General features: G+C 45.5%; 1 protein-coding gene across 1 annotated transcript in view; it reads right to left on the bottom strand.

The window, feature by feature from the left end:
- The window catches only part of plxna1b (plexin A1b), a 538,027-nt gene that overhangs the window by 270,717 nt on the left and 248,143 nt on the right, over nucleotides 1-19,167 (bottom strand). Inside the window, exons 6-8 of the mRNA XM_041191009.1 lie at nucleotides 10,076-10,199; nucleotides 5,663-5,816; nucleotides 1,772-1,871 (exon numbers count right to left, since the gene is read on the bottom strand). Of these exons, the coding sequence (XP_041046943.1) occupies nucleotides 1,772-1,871; nucleotides 5,663-5,816; nucleotides 10,076-10,199 (378 nt within the window). The remainder of the gene's footprint in view (nucleotides 1-1,771; nucleotides 1,872-5,662; nucleotides 5,817-10,075; nucleotides 10,200-19,167) is intronic.

The following is a 19,167-nucleotide window of genomic DNA, read 5'->3' as shown; positions in this document are numbered from 1 at the left end:
TGGGAGGAAGGCTTTGGGACATCAGTTAGTATTACATACACACATTTTAGATATAAGTCCTCCACGCTAGAGAAATCTGCGCAATTCTCTAGCCGCTTGAGTTGATGGAAAACATTTCTCCACCAAGATCGCCATTAACAAAAGAACACAGGAACAGGAGGAGGCCATTCAACCCCTCGAGCCTGTTCCGTCATTCAAAGAAACCATGGCTGATCTGTAAGTTAACTCTGTCCACCCACCTTGGCCTCACATCTCCTGACAAAAATAAATCCGTCTCAGATTTTCAATTACAAACTGAGCTAGCGCTTGCTGCTTTTGGTGAGAAAGTGTTCCACTCTTCTGCCGCCCTTTTGCAAGGGGAAGCCTTTCCCAGCTTCTCTTCTGAATAGCCTGGCTCTGGTTTTAATGTGAGGTCCTCTTTTCGGGGGCACACCCACCAGCCGAAATGGTTTCTCTCCATCTACCCCATTTATTTCCTTCATCGGAATCCGAAAAACCTCAAATCACCTCTTACCCTACTAGATTCATAGGATCACAAGGAAGAGGAGCAGGAGTAGGCCATTCAGCCCACTGAGCCTGTTCCGCCATTCAATAAGGTCATGGCTGATCTGGTTGTGGTCTCGAACCCACTTTCCTGCCTACCCCCAATAACTCTCGTCTTCCTTGTTGATCAAAACTCCGTCTAACCCAGCCTTGAAGATATTCAATGACCCAGTCTCTACTGCTCTCTGTGGAAGTGAGTTCCATGTACAACTGACCCTCAAAGGGAGAAATTCTTACTCATCTCCATCTTACTGGGAAACCTCTTATCTTTAAAATCTGTCCCCAGTTCTAGATTCTCGCACAAGGGAAAACCTCTTCTCAGCATCTACTCTGTTACCCCCTTCAGAATCTTTCATGTTTCAATCAGATAAACTCTCATTCTTCCAAATTCCAATGAATATAGGCCTAACCTGTTCAACCTTTCCTCATAAGCCCAGGGAGTACAAGCCTTGTTACTGTAAACTCTCCTCATAACCTAACAGTTGGAGCCCTGGTAACATTCTGGTGAATCTGTGCTGCACTCAACCTTATCTTCCAACCCAAGGTTAGCAATTCCCCAGGAGATCTTATCAAATAGCAGGCCAGGCTCGAATGGCCTACCCCTGTTCCTAAGCCCAAAGTCTATCTATGGGATAAAAGAAAGAACTTGCATTTATATAGCTACTTTCCCATCCTCAGCATGTCCCCAAAGTGCCTTCCAGCAAATGAAGTGCTTCTGAAGCGTGATCACAGTCGTAACAGGGAAATCGGGCAGCCAATTTATGCACAGCAAGCTCCCACAAACAGTAATGAGATAATTGACTTGTTTTAGCAAGGTGGTCGATGGATAACCATTGGTCAGGATACTGGGAGGATTCCTGTGAGTTTGCAAAATAGCACCTGGGGATCGGAATGGAAAGAGCAGATCTTGGCTTAACGTCTTTACCTGAAAGATGGCACCTCTGACAGGGCAGCATTCCCTCTGCACTAGTACACACTCACCGCTACCTAGAATGCATTAGTGTATATCAAAGTGTCAGTTTTAAATTCAGAATAGCAGAGATGAGGCAGAGATATTCAGCTCAGCTTCTTGGGCCCCAACATGCGTGCAACACTACAACACTCATGGGCCAGGCACGCACATGAAACACGGCACTTTGGTGAGGGACCGGACGCTGCCAGAAACATCACAGCATCAGAGGAAACAAAGAGGAAGAAAGAGTTTCCACTGAATAAAGTTAATACTCACGACTGATGAACGCTGCAGTTGTAAAACACAAAGTCTGTGCTGGCAAACTTCTTGCCCGTTTCCTTTGACTTCAAATATAACTTGACCACCCGCTTGTCTCCTGAACAAAGCAAACAGCAAAAAAAGGTCATTAAATATGGACTTTTGAGGATGATTAAAAGATATGAAACAAAGTCAAGTACAAAAAAAGGCCATTCAATCGATGGAAACCCATTCGTTCAGAACCTTGACTTTCCTGTGGAAACTGTCTCCTACCCAAACAGGCAGACAGGGCCTCAGTTTCATGTCTCATTTGAAGGACAGCGCCTCCAACAATGCAGCACTCCTTCAGCACTACAATGGAGTTTTCTAGCTTCCATAAGCAAAACTGCTCTGCAAATCCAGCAAAGTACAGATACCACTGGCATGGCCAAATCAATTAGATGCAGGGTGGGACTTGCAGCAAGCTGGATCTATTTTACAGCATATCACCCAACACTCTGCAAAATCCATTCTAACAGACTCGAGCACAACTCAACTTATTTACTCAGCAAGCAGGGGTCAATTTGGCCATTTTAACAGAGTCTCCAGTAATGCCTTCAATATTCATTCCCTCCACTACCAATGCACAGTGGCAGCAGTGTGTACCGTCTACAAAATGCACAGCAGGAACTTACCAAGGGTCCTTTGACAGCACCTCCACAACCAATGACCTCTACCGCCGAGAAGGACAAGGGCAGCAGGTGCATGGGAACACCACCACCAGCAAGTTCCCCTCCAAACCACACACCATCCTCACTTGGAAATATATCGCCGTTCCTTCACTGTCGCTGGGTCAAAATCCTGGAACTCCCTCCCTAACAGCACTGTGGGTGTACCTACACCACAGCGACTGCAGTAGCACAAGACAACAGCTCACCACCACCTTTTCAAGGGCACTTAGGGACGGGCAATAAATGCTGGCCCAGCCAGCAACGCCCACATCCCACGAATGAATACATTTTTAAAAAATGCAGCAAATGGCACTCATGACTGAAGCTACAGCAAAGTCTCCCAACAAAAACAGGATTACTGCTCCATCAGGATAGGCAGGGTAGCTATGTAATGCAAATTATATGAGTGTTAGATCCCAGCCTGATCCCAGAGTGGAACCCAGCTTGGTAGATTCTAACTTTTATTTGTTTGTTTAAATACGTGGAGAGTGGCTACTGAACAGAGGCACAGAGGTTAGCTGATGAACTTTTAACAAAGGAATAAAACATTTATTCAACAAGATGAACCATATTACAATACTCCTTCACCTACAACTATACTTTTACAGATGTATACAGATTTGTAAGGATAACACAAGTTACAAAAGCTATCTTATACTCTAATGTTCACAGTAAGTACACAGTCCATGTAAATCTACGGCACCCTGTGGTCAGAAACACCACACTCTCAAGTGACAGGTGCTACCTCAACCAGATGCTATGGAGCTCTCCTCAACTCCCCCCAGATGCTTGTCACACCTTGAGCCAACTAGTGTCACCGAACTCCGTCCATCATGCAAGGGTTTCCAATCTCCACTCTCCAAGGCCTCACCTTGGAATCTTCTCCCAAACCAACATTTTCTCTCAGACATCTTCCGCACGGGTTCACCTCCAGGGTTTCAAACTCTCATTCTGATGTTCCTCTTCCCTGGGTCACCACATGCATTCAAGTTGTCTTCCACACACTCTGTCTCTTTGACTCAGCTGTCAACAGTACACTACTGCTTCACAAAAAGTTACAGACCTTCAGTTGTCTCTTTGGGCCTCCTTGCCTCTTTTAGGCTGTTCTCACTTTAAACCTGCTTTCTGCAGCTTTTGTTTTTTTAAATCTGAAGCATGGAGCTTTTTCTCTCTGCCCCTCACTCTTAACTCCCGTTAACAGGATCTTTTCCAGGCTCCTGTCCTTCCTTTGACTAGAAAGTCATCTTTGAACTTTCTCTTTTTCCACTTTTTCCTGGATTTTGGGGGGTTTTCTTTAGCTCAGGACTGGCTATCTATCCCCTTTGCTCCAATCTTTCCTGGCAGCTACTTTCAGAACCAACTACATTCAAACAGCTTTCAAAACAACTGCTGTTTCTCTTCTGTATGTGTGTCTGTGGGAGGAGCCTGCCTCTCTGGGCCCTTGTTGCCAGACAACAGTCGAATCCTTCTACCCTTGTATGTTTACCTTCTCTTTAAGGGTCGTAAAATGCCTCATTAGAAATCCAAGCACCTTTTTAAAGTGAAACTGAAACTCCATTCGACCTTTCTTAAACACACCGATACAGAAATACAACTCAAACTTAAACTTTAAATCTAAAACTCATTCCTAACACACGCAAATACCAATATAACTGACTTAAACTGTCTCTATTTCCTAAAAGTGAGTAAGAACAATCCCAGGCATTTGTGGTCTCCAAGGCAAGTTACTCAATCATCTCCATTGCATCTGGGGCTCGTGGTGTCTCTCTGTGCAGCCTAAACCTTAAGGGGCATAATCTTGCAGTACAGCCTCACCAATTTGAGGTACAGAAGTTATCACCCAAAAACACCCTAGGGAATGCAAACCCTGTCTCCCCCAGGCACCTGCAGCGTAACCTTGATGCTTGAAGCTATCGACCACAATGCTCTACTGTATGGCCGTCAGACTCATTGGCAAGAAAAGCCACACACAATATTCATTTACTTATTTTCCCCATTCATGGAAGACAGCTGTGTGAGAATAATTTATTGTTTCCATCTCTCACCACGCCCCCACCCCACCCCCCCATCCTCCTCTCCTGGAGCATATGAACAGAATGGAAGGAACAAGCCAAGGAAACATCTGGGACGCATCTGTAGCTAAGCTTGTAACAATTTTTTTTCAAAAAATTTTTATTCCTGTGTAAATATTCTACCCCCGGCCCTTTCCAGACTATAACATTCATTTATGTAACTCCCAGGGCTCCTCAAAAAACTGGCAGATTGTAAACTGCCTTAACCAAGATATAAAATTAAGCTCCTTACACGCAACACTGCGCAAAACTTGTAGCTCTAACAAATCCAAGGATATCCTACTTTTGGCATCTCGTGAAACCCATGAGTCAAGTCTTCCAAACCAAGACCCAAATTTTATATGTCCATATGTTCCCCCATAAACATCTCACGGACACACAGCCCACCATACTCAGTGTAAGGTAATACACGCCCAAAGAAGTCATCCAGAAAAGTAACTCAGTATTTTTCTTTTTACTTATTCGTTCCCAGGACATAGGAGTCACCAGCAAGACCAGTACTCATGAGTAGCACCAGCAGTGGCTCAGGAGATAGCACTCTTGCCGCTGAGTTAGAAGGTTGTAGGCTCAAGCCCCATTCTAGAAAGTTGCAGGCCAAAAAATTGAGCGAGCACTCCAGTGCAGTACTGAGGCAGTGCTGAATTTCAGAAGTGCTGCCTTCTGGGTGAGCTGTTGAACCCATCTAGTCATTCAAGCAGCTGTGAACGATTCCACAGCAACATTAGAATAAAAGTAAAGGAATTATCCCCAGTGACTTGGCCAACATTCAGCCCTCAACCGATATCACAAGAAAGAGTTAGCTGGTCATTATTCCATTACCGTCTGTGGGATCATGCTATGCACAACTGGCTGCCAAGTTTACTTCTTTGCAACAAAGACTCCACTTCAAAAATTTTTAATCGGCTTTAATGTAGTTAGGGATGTCGTGAAGTCACGAAAGGAAGGCCCTGTACAAATGCAAGTCCGTTGTTTTTAAATCGAATGAGCTATCGGAGAAGGGGTTAGGGGGGGAAAACATGCCTGACGTCACTGCGCCTACTGCAAGTACATGTCAGGCTGACCAGACAAGGCTCCACACTGTTGCCGGCTCATTACAGGCTCAGGACCTCGGAACATTGCAAGCTTACCCTGGCCTCTCGTGATGGGGACAATCTCTCTGGCCGAGGGAGACCGACAGTAAATCCGCCCGTCCATTATCCGACCCTCAGTCTCGGTGAAATTCTCAAAGGAACAGTTGACTCCTGTAGATAGGTCAGGGACATTGCGGGTTTGTAGAATCAACTGCAGAGAGAGAGAGAGAGAGAGAGAGAATATCTTTAAGAACGGTGGACCAGACCATTAATAATCCAACAGAGAGCAGAGGCTCTGCTACAGCAGGAGTGACACAAGCAGAAGTCAAAATATTTCATATTCCCTGAATATTGTCCTTTCAAGCTCTTCAGTTGCAGGTACTCGGTCTAGATAGGGTGTGGGTTTCACGGGCACCGATATCTCACACGATTGCCAATTCTGGACAAGTGCAGCTCCAACTACACTCAAGAAGCTTGACACCATCCAGGACAAAGCAGCCCACTTGATCAGCACCACATCCACCAGCTTAAACATTCACTCCCTCCTCCACCGACGCACAGTGGCAGCAGTGTGTATCATCTACAAGGTGCACTGCAAAAACTCACCAAGGCTCCTAGAAACTACCACCTAGAAGGACACAGGCAGCAGGCGCATGGGAACACCACCACCTGGAAGTTCCCCTCCAAGTCACTCACCAATCTGACTTGTAAATATATCACTTGTCCTTCACTGTCACTGGGTCAAAATCCTGGAACCCCTTCGAACCTAACAGCACTGTGGGTGTACCTACACCAGGCGGACTGCAGCAGTTCAAGCAGGCAGTGCACCACCGCCTTCTCAAGGGCAGTTAGGGATGGGCAATAAATGTTGGCCCAGCCAGTGACGCCCACATCCCGAGAATGGAATAAGAAAAAATTATCGCAGGGCAGCTATGCCGAGAAGTGCAGATGGGCTATCCGGCCATTGGTGCATCGCAGAGAAGCCCGTGTCAAAATGCACCTGAATTTCATCAGCACAGTTCACTGTCAGCAAACACAGAATGCAAAAGCTGAGACTTCAGTGGAGCATTGAGGGGTGACTGCATTGCTGGGATGTTGACAATACATTTTCGGAAAGCTTTTGATAAGGGGTTAGTATGCAAAATTAAAGCAATTGTGATTGGAGGTAACATATTGGCATGGATTGAGAATTGGTTAACAGACAGGAAACAGAGAGTAGGGGTAAATGGGTCTTTTTTGAATGGCAGGTGGTGACTAGTGGGGTACCCGCAGGGATCAGTGCTTGGCCTCCAGCTGTTCACAATCTATATCAATGATTTGGATGAGGGAACCAAATGTAATATTTCCAAGTTTGCTGACGACATAAAGCTTGGTGGGAATGTGAGTGGTGAGGAGGGTGTAAAGAGGCTTCAAGACGATTTAGACAAGTTGAGTGCGTAAGTATGAAGTCCCCATCAGGTATACCCCAGATAGCTGCACTGTCTAGAACACTACATATAACCCTGAAACTGTCCAAGTTCTTGGCAGATCCCCTAATAAGAATCATTTGCTTCACTCGCTTCCCTTTTCACATGAGTAAACATTGGGAGTAGGAATTCAACAATATAACTTTACATTAAAAACTAAAATACACAACTGTGAATTTTATTAACATTAAATCATGAGGCTATCATGATTGGTAAAATTGATATGGCTCATTAAAAAAAATAAGGTTTAAGCATTATTTGCGAGCAACTTGGGCTTTGCAACCATCAAATTATTAGAAAGTAGGCTCATGAATGTGCTAGCTAAAATAAATTTATTTATGTAAATTGGGTACCTTGTAGAATAGAAGATTGCTTCCAGGGTTCAGAAACCTGGAGTTGAATTTTTACAGGTTAGAGGGGGATAAGTAAGGCCACGGCTGTAACAAGTCACCGGGACCGGATGAGATGTATCCAAGGATACTGAAGGAAGTAAGGATGGAAATTGCTGAGGCAACTGGCATCTTCCCATCCTCCTTAGATACAGGACAGTGCCAGAGGACCAGAGAGTTACAAATTTTACCCCCTTGTTCAAAACAAGGATAAACCTGGAGATCACAAGCCAGTCAGTTTAAACTTGGTGTGGGGAATCTCTTAGAAACCATAATTCTGGACTAAATTAACAATCGCTTTGGTAAATGTGAGCTAATTAAGGAAAGCCGACATAGGTTTGTTAAGAGCAAGAGAAAGGGTGCTTCAATGGCTTGTTTAAATTTTTTGATGATGTAACAAGGAGGGTTGATGAGGGTAACGCTATTGATGTGGTGTACACGGAATTCCAAAAGGCATTTGATAAAATATCACACAAAGTTAGAGCTCATGGAATAAAAGGGACAGTAGCAACATGGATATGGAATCCGCTGAGCGACAGGAAACAAAGAGTAATGGTTAATGCTTGTTTTTCAGACTGGAGGAAGTTTTATAGTGGAGTTATACAGGGGTCAGTGTTATAACCCCTGCTCTTCCTGATATATATTAATGACCTAGCCCTTGGTGTACAGTGCACAATTTCAAAACTTGCAGATGACACAAAACATGGAAACGTGGTGGATTGTGAGGAGGTAGTGTAGAACTTCGAAACGACATAGGCAGGCTGGTGGAAGGGTGGACATGCAGAAGACCAAATTTAATGCGGAGAAGTGTGAAGTGATTCATTTTGGTAGGAAGAATGAGGAGGGACAATATAAATAAAGGGTACAATTCCAAAGGGGGCGCAGGAGCAAAGGGATCCGGAGGTATATGTGCATAAATTGTTAAAGCTGGCAGGACAGGTTGAGAGAGGGGTTAATAATGCATCCGGTGTTCTGGGCTTTATTAATAGGGACGCAGAGTACAAGAGCAAGGAAGTTATGGCGACTCTTTATAAAACACAGGGTTGCCCTCAACTGGAGTATCGCGTCCAGTTCTGGGCTCCATTCTTTAGAAAGGATGTGCAGGTATTAGAGAAGGTGCAGAAAAGATTCAAGAGAATGGTTCCAGGGATAAGGGACTTCAGTTTTTTTAATTCATTCACAGGATGTGGACTTCGCTATTTGCCCTTGAGAAGGTGGTGGTGAGCTGCCTTCTTGAACCTCCACAGTCCATGTGGTGTAGGTACCACCACAGTGCCGTTAGGAAGGGAATTCCAGGATTTTGACCCAGCTATGCTAAGAACATGGAAAAAGAGGAGAAATTTAAGAGGAGATTTGACAGGCTAAATAGGGTGAAATGCAGGGAGAGGTTAGCATCTGGAATACAATGCTTGAGAGTGTGATGGGGGCAGATTGAAAAGAGAATCTGACAAGTATCTGAAGAGGAAAAAGTAGCAAGGCTAAGGGGAAAAGGCAGGGCATGACAGGAGGTGAAATGCTCTTGCAGAGAGATGACATAGGCATGATGGGCTGAATGGCCGCCTTCTGTGCTTTAATTATTCTGTGATTCTATGATTGGTCACGACTCAAAGCAATCCCCATACTTCTTGTCAAATCAATGACTTGACCAGCCCAACACAAAGATTCTTTTATCCAATCAGATAGGATCAGATTTGATGCCAAGTTAAATGGCAGTCTGCTCTTTTCAAAAGCTGCGGACATCCAATCTCCATGGAGACGAGGTAGTCTGAGACACGGCAGACAAGATTCAACAGGGGCTCCAAGACGATGATGCTGAATTGCATCAAATATTAAATTGCCCTGACGTTTTCCTTCACCATCCACTCTTCCAAAAAAAGAACAAGTGACTTCCTCCCCCCTTCCCTCTCTCCCACTCCTCCCCTCTTCCCTCCCTCCTGCTCCTTCCCCCTTCCCTCCCTCCAAACCTCAAACATTGAGGCAGAATCTCCAATGAGGTCTTCACTTCAAAAGGACTTGGTATGACCAGGTCCCAAATTCACATTCAATTCAAATCAGTTCTGTGGTGAACTGGATTGATGACAACATTAAAGACACAACTGAGAAGCTTGACCATTTCATTTTGGTTTTACACATGCACACACATGCACATGCACGCACACACGCACATGAACATGCACGCACATGAACATGCATGCACATGCACGCATGTGCACACACACATGCACACGCAGGCACGTGCACACACACACACGCACATGCACACGCAGGCACATGCACACACACACACGCACATGTACACGCAGGCACGTGCACACGCACATGCAGGCACGAGCACATGCACACACAGGCACGTGCACACGCACATGCAGGCACGAGCACATGCACACGCAGGCACATGCACACGCAGGCAAGTGCACACGCAGGCAAGTGCACACGCAGGCAAGTGCACACACAGGCAAGTGCACACGCAGGCAAGTGCACACGCAGGCAAGTGCACACGCAGGCACACATGCACATGAACACGCACACGCGTGCACACACATGCACATGCAGGCACGTGCATACACACGCACGCACACACGAGCACACAGACTGAAAAATCCAATCAAACTCACCAGAACCTGGGACATGGTAACAGAGATATTTCTAGGCTGGACACTCAGCTGGACACACTGTCGCAGGTTCGCGGCAAAGCGTTGATATTCATTGGCTCGGTCACACCTGTCCTTGCGAGAGCACCTAAAGCAACATCAAAAATCTTCAATTACCACCCGTCCACAATGCCGCACACTCTCAAATAACAAGAGAGTTTAAAAAAAATGTTAATTTATCCTTGGGGTGGGGGTGTCGCTGACAAGGCCAGCAATCATTGTCCCTCCCTATTTACAAAGAATTACGCAGAACAAATGGCCCAACTCTCTTTCTCTCTCTACACCGCTCTTAACCAGGATCTCAAGCCTGTGGAGCCGTCGCCTCTCAGTCTTCCCTCTCTCTCTAGCTTTTAAAAGCCAAACTCGGCATCAATCGAATCACCACTCGGAGTTATTTCCTGCCACCTTCAGTGAACCCTAAAGTTGCACGGGTGGAGATTCAGCCCTTCTCAGCTGAACCCGAATGCATCCATGGGGGGGGGCGGGGGGGTGGGGGGGGGTTGGTGTTATCTTAACTCTAGATGAAGGTCCACCCTGAAGGAGCTGGGCCAAAATTAAATACCACCTGACTGAAAAACCCAAGGAAGGCCCAGTATTGTGTTGCACGTCTATTAGATTTCAGATTGCATAATTTGTCAGGTTGTTGGCACCTCTATTGCTAACAAATCCTGCCCGGGGCTCCTTTCAATAAAACATTTAAACTCAAGAATTATTAAATAAAGCGTTTACTGAGACCACACACAAGCACATCTGAAGCATAGAGCAGGCACCACAATAGATAAAGACCAGGCCTTAGATCGTATCGCTAAGCAAAGGTGAAAGGTCAAGGGTGAGAAGTGTGTCCCTCATTAGCAAGGGGGAGATGAAAGGGGGAAAGTTGGGGGCCAGTTTCAAGCGATTTTTTTTTAAATACACATACTGGGGTTTGTGTCACTTCAAAGGCCAGCTAACAGATACAGAGGATACAACATAAATTACAAACACAGTTGTTACACAGGACTAAGAAGAGGCCATTTAGCCCCATGATTCTGTTCTGCCATTCCATTAGACTGTGGTTTAAGATTCGTCAGAAATACTACCGAAGTAGAAAATATAGAACTTGAATATCGCTGAAAAGAGAGACATGGTTCCAAAGCTTTTTTGTCTTGCACTCATCAGGACAGACACAAGAATGCCAAATTTCAAACCATCACAACAACTTATGTTGCAAGAGAAAAGAGTGCTGATTGGTTGGCAAGTCCACGCTGATTGACCAAGGCATTGATTGGCGGCAAAGGTCCGCGGCAATGCCTCAGCCAATCAGAGTCAACTTGCAAACCAATCAGCACCCTTTTAACTGTGGTGACCATTTGAAATTTGACATTCTTGCGTTTGTCCTGATGAACACTGTGGTAACTATGGTTGTGGCTAATGTGTAGTATACCTTTAAGAATTATGTTGTAAAGGAAGATCACATGACCTTGTGTAACCAATGGAAAAGTAGCATACTAAGAGTAGTTCGTTGGAATTCAGCAGCCTGCAAATGAGCAGCATAAGTATGTAGAGAGAGTTTGGTGTAGAAGCACACATGTGTAGCAGCTGAATACCTTGTAAGTAAACAGAATGTGCTCCACCTAAGAAGTGTCTGCAGAACTACTCTATCTAAAGTACCAACTTGATCACCCCACAACAACCGTGCAAGTATGATTCACAAGTCACAATAAACTGGCAACTGAGTCACGACAAGTACAAAACAAAACACCTTGGCATGTCTCTCTTTTCGACCATATTAAAAGTGGAGAATGTTGTGGATCACAGATAAGGAGTAAAGCTCCCATGACTTGGCCCCCTAGTTTCTGACCCAAGGTGTTTCCACCAGACCAGACTTACAAAGGCCCTTGGCCCCACTGGCATCTTTAGCACCTCCTCCCAATCAGTTAAGCTGGTTTGGCCGCACACTTCGAGGGAAAAATATCCCATTTGGATCAGGGAGTGGCAATAAGAGCAGTGACGATGGTCTCGTCTGGCTGGTGAACACTTTTCTCTCTTTCCCCTACCCGATATGTATTAATTCCTTGTGATCTCCTGCATTGAAAATTCAATTTTCCAAACATAAATATAAATCGTGTTAGTGTTTCCATTCATGCTGCATTGAATAATTTATAGTCAGCTGCTGTCTAACAAGACACAATCCTCTTTAAACCCAAGTCACTTGATGTTAAGCCACATTGGGCTCTGTACATCTGTGGACAGAAGCAATATCATCTTGTGAAAACAGAGGAAATGATGGCACCTGAATAATTGATGTCCCAATTTAAATGATCACAGTTTAATATCAAGATCAAGCTGCTATTGCTCCACTGTAGACTTGGTCTGTCACACACCCGTGGCCTCTTGGTGTAATCACTGTTAATTCTAAAGCAGATTAGCGTGAGAGCATTAGCAGGAAGATTTTCTTGACTTTTATCACAAAAGTGAATCTCAAGATAAAGCCTGAAAGAAGGGATTTCCCTTTTCAGAAAACGCAGCTAAACTGCTAGCCTCATTATCCCAAGTGAACACAATAATGGGAAGAAGCCATTTATCCCATCAAAGTCGCTGTCCCATTTTGTCAGTCCGGTTAGTTCTTCATACTTGTAATTCCAATTCATCCACCTGTCGTCTCCATATCCTTTAAAGCCCTTACTTCCCAGGTGTGGAATTTCCCTTTGTTTTAAACCTCTCAAGTGATGTTGCAATGGGTAGCACCCTGCTTCATACTGAATCAGTCAGGTTAGGGAGAGGGAGAGGGGCCAGGACCAAGGGGGAGGGCGAGAGGGAGACTGAGAGAGAAAAGGGGGCGGGGAGAGAGGGAGGGAGGAGTGGGGGGGGCCGGGCAAAGAGAGAGATGAGGAAGCAGGTAAGAGAAAGAGAGAGACAGAGGAGGGGGTGGGCAGGATGGAGAGAGGGGGTGGGCAAGACGGTGGGGGGGGCAGGATGGAGAGAGGGGGTGGGCAAGACGGTGGGGGGGGCAGGATGGAGAGGGGGGGGATGGGCAGGACAGAGAGATGGGGGGGGCCAGGCAGGAAGGAGAGAGAAAGAGGGCAGGCAGGAGAGAGACAGAAAGAGGGTGGGAGGAGACAGGGAAGTCAGAGTAAATGGCAGGCTATAACTACCTGAAGCTGGAAGGCAGTTGCAATATGTTTCTCCTGGTGGGGCAGAACCTCATGCTTCCCAAATCAACTCAAACGAGCCCCAGAGAACAAAACAAAACAAATTGTCTCAGCCCTTAATTATACACTACTCTCAACACAACAAAACATAACCTCCCACAGACACTGCGCAAGCTATTTTCACAACAGGCTCCTAACCTCCTGAGACTACAATCCAAATTTAATGGAAAGAAGAGACTCATTTCAGAATTTGGCAACAGTAACGATTGAGGGAGGCAATGGAATAAACGCTTGGCTGGAAAGCTGGTGCGGAAGGGAGAGCATCAGATTTCTGAGGCACTGGGACCAGTTCCGGGGAAGGTGGGACCTGGACAAGCCGGATGGTCTACACCTGAACAGGACCGGGACGAATTTCCTCGCAGGGAGATTTGCTAGTGCTGTTGGGGGGTGAGGGGGTGGGGGTGTGGGAGGTTGTGGGGGGCGGGGGGGGTAACCAAAATGGCATGGGGTTGGGAACCTGAGGGCATATTCAGATCAGGGAACGAGAGACAGAGAATTAGTGAGTGACTCTGAAAGGCAGAAGGAGCACAGCTTAAAAAGTGTACAGTGCAGGAATTTGGCAGTGTTGAAGGATATATATGTAAATGCAGGGAGTATAGTAAATAAAGCCGATGAGCTGGAGGACCTGACAGACACAAGGCAGAATGATACCATCGCTATAATGGAAACTTGGCTTAAAGAGAGGCAAAAATGGCAGCTCAACATCCCTGGACATAGAGTTTCAGACAGGGTAGGGAGGGGGATAAAAAAGGTGGGAATGTAGCATTATTGGTTAAAGAATCAATAACAGCTGTGAGGAGGGATGATGCACTAAACGAAGCATCAAATGAGGCCAAAACAGAAACAAAAATACCTGGAAAAACTCAGCAGGTCTGACAGCATCTGCGGAGGGGAGAACAGTTAACGTTTCGAGTCCATATGATTCTTCTGTTCTGTATTCCTCTCCGCAGATGCTGTCAGACCTGCTGAGTTTTTCCAGGTGTTTTTGCTTTTGTTTTGGATTTCCATCATCCGCAGTTTTTCGCTTTTATCAAATGAGGCCATCTGGGTTGACCTCAGAAATAAAAAAAGGGCAGCCACACTGCTAGGAGTGTACTAGAGACCCCCAAATAGTGCAAGAGAGATGGAGGGTAAACATGTAAACAGATTTCGGAGTGCAAAAACAATAGGGCAGTAATCATTGGGGACTTCAACTGCCCTGATATCAATTGGGATACAAATAGTGTGAAGAGCACAGAGGACGCAAGATTCTTGAACTGCATTCAAGAGAACTTTTTTAGCCAGCACGTAACAAGTCCAATGAGAGGGGGCGCAATTCTAGATTTAGTCTTAGGAAATGAAGCTGGGCAAGTGCATGGAGTAGCAGTGGGGGACCATTTTGGAAATAGTGACCACAATTAGATTTAGCTTCATTATGGAAAAGGACAAAGACAGAATAGGAGTAAAAGTTCTAACTTGGGGGGAGGACAAATTTTACAAAGCTGAGAGGTGAGCTGATGAGTGTGGACTGGATACAGCTATTAGAAGAAAAAACTGTCAAATCAGTGGGAGACATTCAAAGTTGAGATTCTACAGGCACAGTGTAGACATGTCCCCATATAGAATAAGGGTGGCACTGCCAAATCTAGAGCCCCCTGGTTATCCAGAAGCAAACAGGCCAAGATAAAGCAGAAAAAGAAAGCTTATGTCACAAAGGACTTAATTTAGTAGAAAGTCTAGAGGAGTACAGAAAATACAGGGGTGAAGTAAAAATAAAAATTAGGAAAGCAAAGAGAGGATGAAAGAAAATATTGGCAGGTAAAATCAAAGAAGATCCTAAGATGTTTTACCAGTACATCAAGAACAAGAGAATAACTAAGGAAAATGTAGGGCCTGTCAGAGATGTACATGGTAACTTGTGGGCTGATACAGAAGATGTGGGCACGGTTTTCAATGGGTACTTTGTCTCTGTCTTCACTAAGGAGAGGGATGGTGCAGACATTCTAGTTAAAGAGGAGGTGAGTGAAACATTAGATACAATCAGCATAGTGAGAGAGGAAGTACTGGAGTGACTGGCATCCATGATGGTGGATAAATCACCAGGGCTGGATGGATTGTATCCTAGGCTGTTGAAGGAAGTCGGGGAGGAAATAGCGGATACTCTGAGGATCATTTTCCAATCCTTACTAGATACAGGTGAGGTACCAGAGGGTTGTAGGTCTGCAAACATTGTATAATTATTTAAAAAGGGTCTGAAGGATAGGCAAGAAAATTATAGGCCGGTCAGTCTGACTTCGGTGGTGGGAAAATGATTGGAAACAATTCTGAGAGACGGGATAAACTGTCACTTAGTAAGACACGATCTTCCCCTAACAAAACCATGTTGACTATCCCTGATCAATCCATGTCCTTCTAATTTAATAGAATTTTTTGAGGAAGTAACAAGGAGGATTGATGAGGGTAGTGCAGTGGATGTTGTCCACGTGGATTTCAGTAAGGCATTTGACAAGGTCCCACATGGGAGATTTGTCAGGAAAGTGAGATCTCATGGGATACAGGGGAAGGTGGTGAATTGAATCCAAAATCAGCTCAGTGACAGGAAACAACGGGTAACGGTCAATGGATGTTTTTGTGAATGGAAAACGGTTTCCAGTGGTGTTCCACAGGGCTCAGAGTTGTGGCCTTTGCTGTTTGTTGTATATATTAATTACTTAGACTTAAATATGGGAGGCATGATTGGGAAATTTGCAGATGACACAAAAATTGGGCGTGTAGTTGATAGTGAAGAGAATAGCTGTTGACTCCAAATGATATCAATGGCTTGGCTGAGTGGGCGGAGAAGTGGAAAATGGAATTCAGTCTGGAAAAGTATGAGGTAATGCATTTGGGGAGGGCAAACAAAGCAGGGGAATACTCAATAAATGGGAGGATATTGAGAGGGATTGAGGAAGTAAGAAACCTTGGAGTGCATGTCTACAAGGTCCCTGAAGGTGCAGGTGGATAAGGTGGTCAAGAAAGCATATGGAATGCTTTCCTTTATTGGATGAGGTATTGAATATAAAAGCCAGGATATAATGCTGGAACTGTATAAAATGTTGGTTGGGCCACAGCTGGAACTTTGTGCACAATTCTGGTCACATCACAGGGAGGACATAATTGCTCTGGAGAGAGTACAGAGGAAATTTACAAGAATGTTGCCAGGGCTTGAAAATTGCAGCTATGAGGAGAGATTGGATAGGCTAGGGTTGTTTTCCTTAGAACAGAGGAGGTTATGGGGTGACCTAATTGAGGTGTACAAAATTATGTGGGGCCTAGATGGATAGGCAGGAAAGACTTGTTTCCCCTGACTGAGGGGTCAATTACCAGGGGGCACAGAGTTAAGGTGATTGGTAGATGGATTAGAGAAGACATGGGAAAAAACCTTTTCACCCAGAGGGTGGTGGGCGTCTGGAATTTGCTGCCTAAGTTGGTGGTTGAGGCTGAAACATTCAACTCATTTAAAAGGTATCTGGATCTGCAACTGAAGCGCTGTAACCTGCAAGGCTACACACCTGGTGCTGGGGAATGGGATTAACATGAGCAGCTAGTTTATTTTTTCTCTTATTGTCCGGCGCAGACACAATGGGCTGAATTGCCTCTTTCTGCACCATAATTTTTCTATGGTTCTAATAGGCCATAGCATTGGTGGAGACAGGGAGCATGCGAGATACAGAGAGACAGATGAAGATGAATGTTGCTTCAGGATCTAGGCCAAACTCCCTTACTGTTCAGATGTCAGAGGATCTGTTATGCCCACCTGAGAGAGCAGAAGGGCCCCCCCCCACCCAGTGTAACATCCCCTTTTAATGACATACTGCCAGAGCACTACATTGAAGAGGAAAATAAAGAGAGTGGACCCTCAGGAGAGGGAGTGAACAAGGGAGGGAGAAAGCGCTAGAGAGAGAGGGAGGGGGTTGGGGTTGAGAGGGAGAGAAAGAGAGAAAGAAAGAGAAAAAAAGTAGGGGGTGAAGAGGGGGGCGCGAGGGAAAGTGGGGAAAAGAGAGAGAGAGAGAGAAGGGGGAAGAGAGAGAGGAGAGGAAGAAAGGGAGAGAGAGTAGAGGAAACAGGAAGTTTACAGAGACTCCCAAAGGAGGAAAGCAGTTGGCACTAATTCTGGGTAAAAGTTATATTTTGCTCGGATTAGTTGCTAATGAAAGTGAGTTGAAGGGTAAAGTACATTTAGCATCATTATGCTCAGGGTTTGTTTCTTCCCTGTAGAAATTGATATTTTTGATTGTTCCTCCTGAGTTTTGAAGGCTCCATTCCGTGTCGGTAAAGCGAGAATGCCAACTCCACATTTCAACATCCGTTTTCCAAATGAATTCAGTGCCCAGGGTTTGAAAATCATCTCTGGCAGCTCATTGCCTCCAAGTTAAGGGATTCTTCCTGCCAACTGCGCTGAACTTGACCACCCTGACCCCATGGCCTGTGGAGCTGGGCATAACAACTGGCAGTACAACCTCAGACTGAGCTTCTCTCTCACTAAGCATTGGGCATTTTCTCTTTAAGAACCACTCCAAGGCATCAGCACAGGAAGCTGCTCCTCAGGACCCACAATTCTAACGTTGGAGATCTTCCCCCAGTGCTCACAAGGTTGACCCTGGCTTGACATTGAAGCCAATGGATTTGGTGTGCAATCCATGACTTCTGCTAAGTGTTACCATTCACTCTCCATCTCGTGTAACATTGTCATAAGTATGGTGCTAAACTGCTCAGTGTTGCATTATACAGCAGGAAGCTTTGAAGAAAGAGTCTTTAAACAGCATAGATCAGCGAGCCATCTAGGCCTTATCTCTTGGCAGCAACAGCAAATGACTGGGCCCCAAACTGTTCCATCCTGTTCATGATCACATCCAGTTTGATGAAGATTAACAAAGGCCCTTGTGGTTTACAGCCAAGGTCATGCACAGTGAAGGACAACGTGACCGGTTCAATTTGTTCCCATTTGCAGTCGAGAACTTTGCAACATGTGTTGCTGTCCTTCCTCGTGGGAACCATCTGCACTAACCCCTCTCACCGGCTGAGTTGTGGCGAGAGCACTCACAGAACCGAAGATACCAAATGGAGTTAGGAAGGCCAGAAGCTTGGAGGAATGAGATTCGGTCGGCTGAATGCCCGACCAATTTTCCGAATTTTCATGCTCTGGAGTCAGATCCATAGTTCAAAAATCACCGAAAACAAATGACAGGGGTTGTCCACCAAATTTGCTGGCTCAAAGTCAAAGGTTCTTGGTGAGCAAAGTGGGTGATCTTCACTCTCGGAGCTGTGAATTCTCAGAATCAGCCCATTGAGTCTGCACCAACATGTGAGGAACACCTGAACCACCTACCTAATCCCATTTTCCAGCACTTGGCCCATAGCCTTGAATGCTATGACGTGCCAAGTCCTTCTTCAAGGTACTTCTGAGGGATAACTTCATAAACGAGGGCATTTCACTGTCAGCAATGTCTTTGGCAGGGAGGGTGGGGGGGTGGTGGGAGGCATCAGGGAACTTTGAGGTAAGCTCCCCCAAACACGAATGAGATGAATTCAACAGATAATCTACTCTTAATGGTATTACTTGAGGGATAAAGGTTGGTCAGCTTGGGAGAACTCCCCCTGCTCTTCTCCCAACAGCTCCAGGGGAGGTCTCTCTCCCTGAACTGTAAGACAGGCCTTCATCCAGTAGCCCAATGCCTCTGACAATGCAGAGCTCCCTCGGTACCGCAATGGGAGCGTCAGCTTGGACTAAGGGCAAAAATCTTTGGAATAGGACTTCAACTGACAATCATCTGACTGGGTCGAGCATGTTGACACTGAGCCAGAGCTGGTGCATAATGGCCAACGCCTTGTTGATTGAGAGACGTA

Source organism: Carcharodon carcharias, chromosome 7 (genome assembly GCF_017639515.1).
Source record: "Carcharodon carcharias isolate sCarCar2 chromosome 7, sCarCar2.pri, whole genome shotgun sequence".
NCBI lineage: Eukaryota > Metazoa > Chordata > Chondrichthyes > Lamniformes > Lamnidae > Carcharodon > Carcharodon carcharias.
The sequence above is the reverse complement of the archived record's forward strand: the minus strand, read 5'-3'. Positions and strand labels throughout refer to the sequence as shown.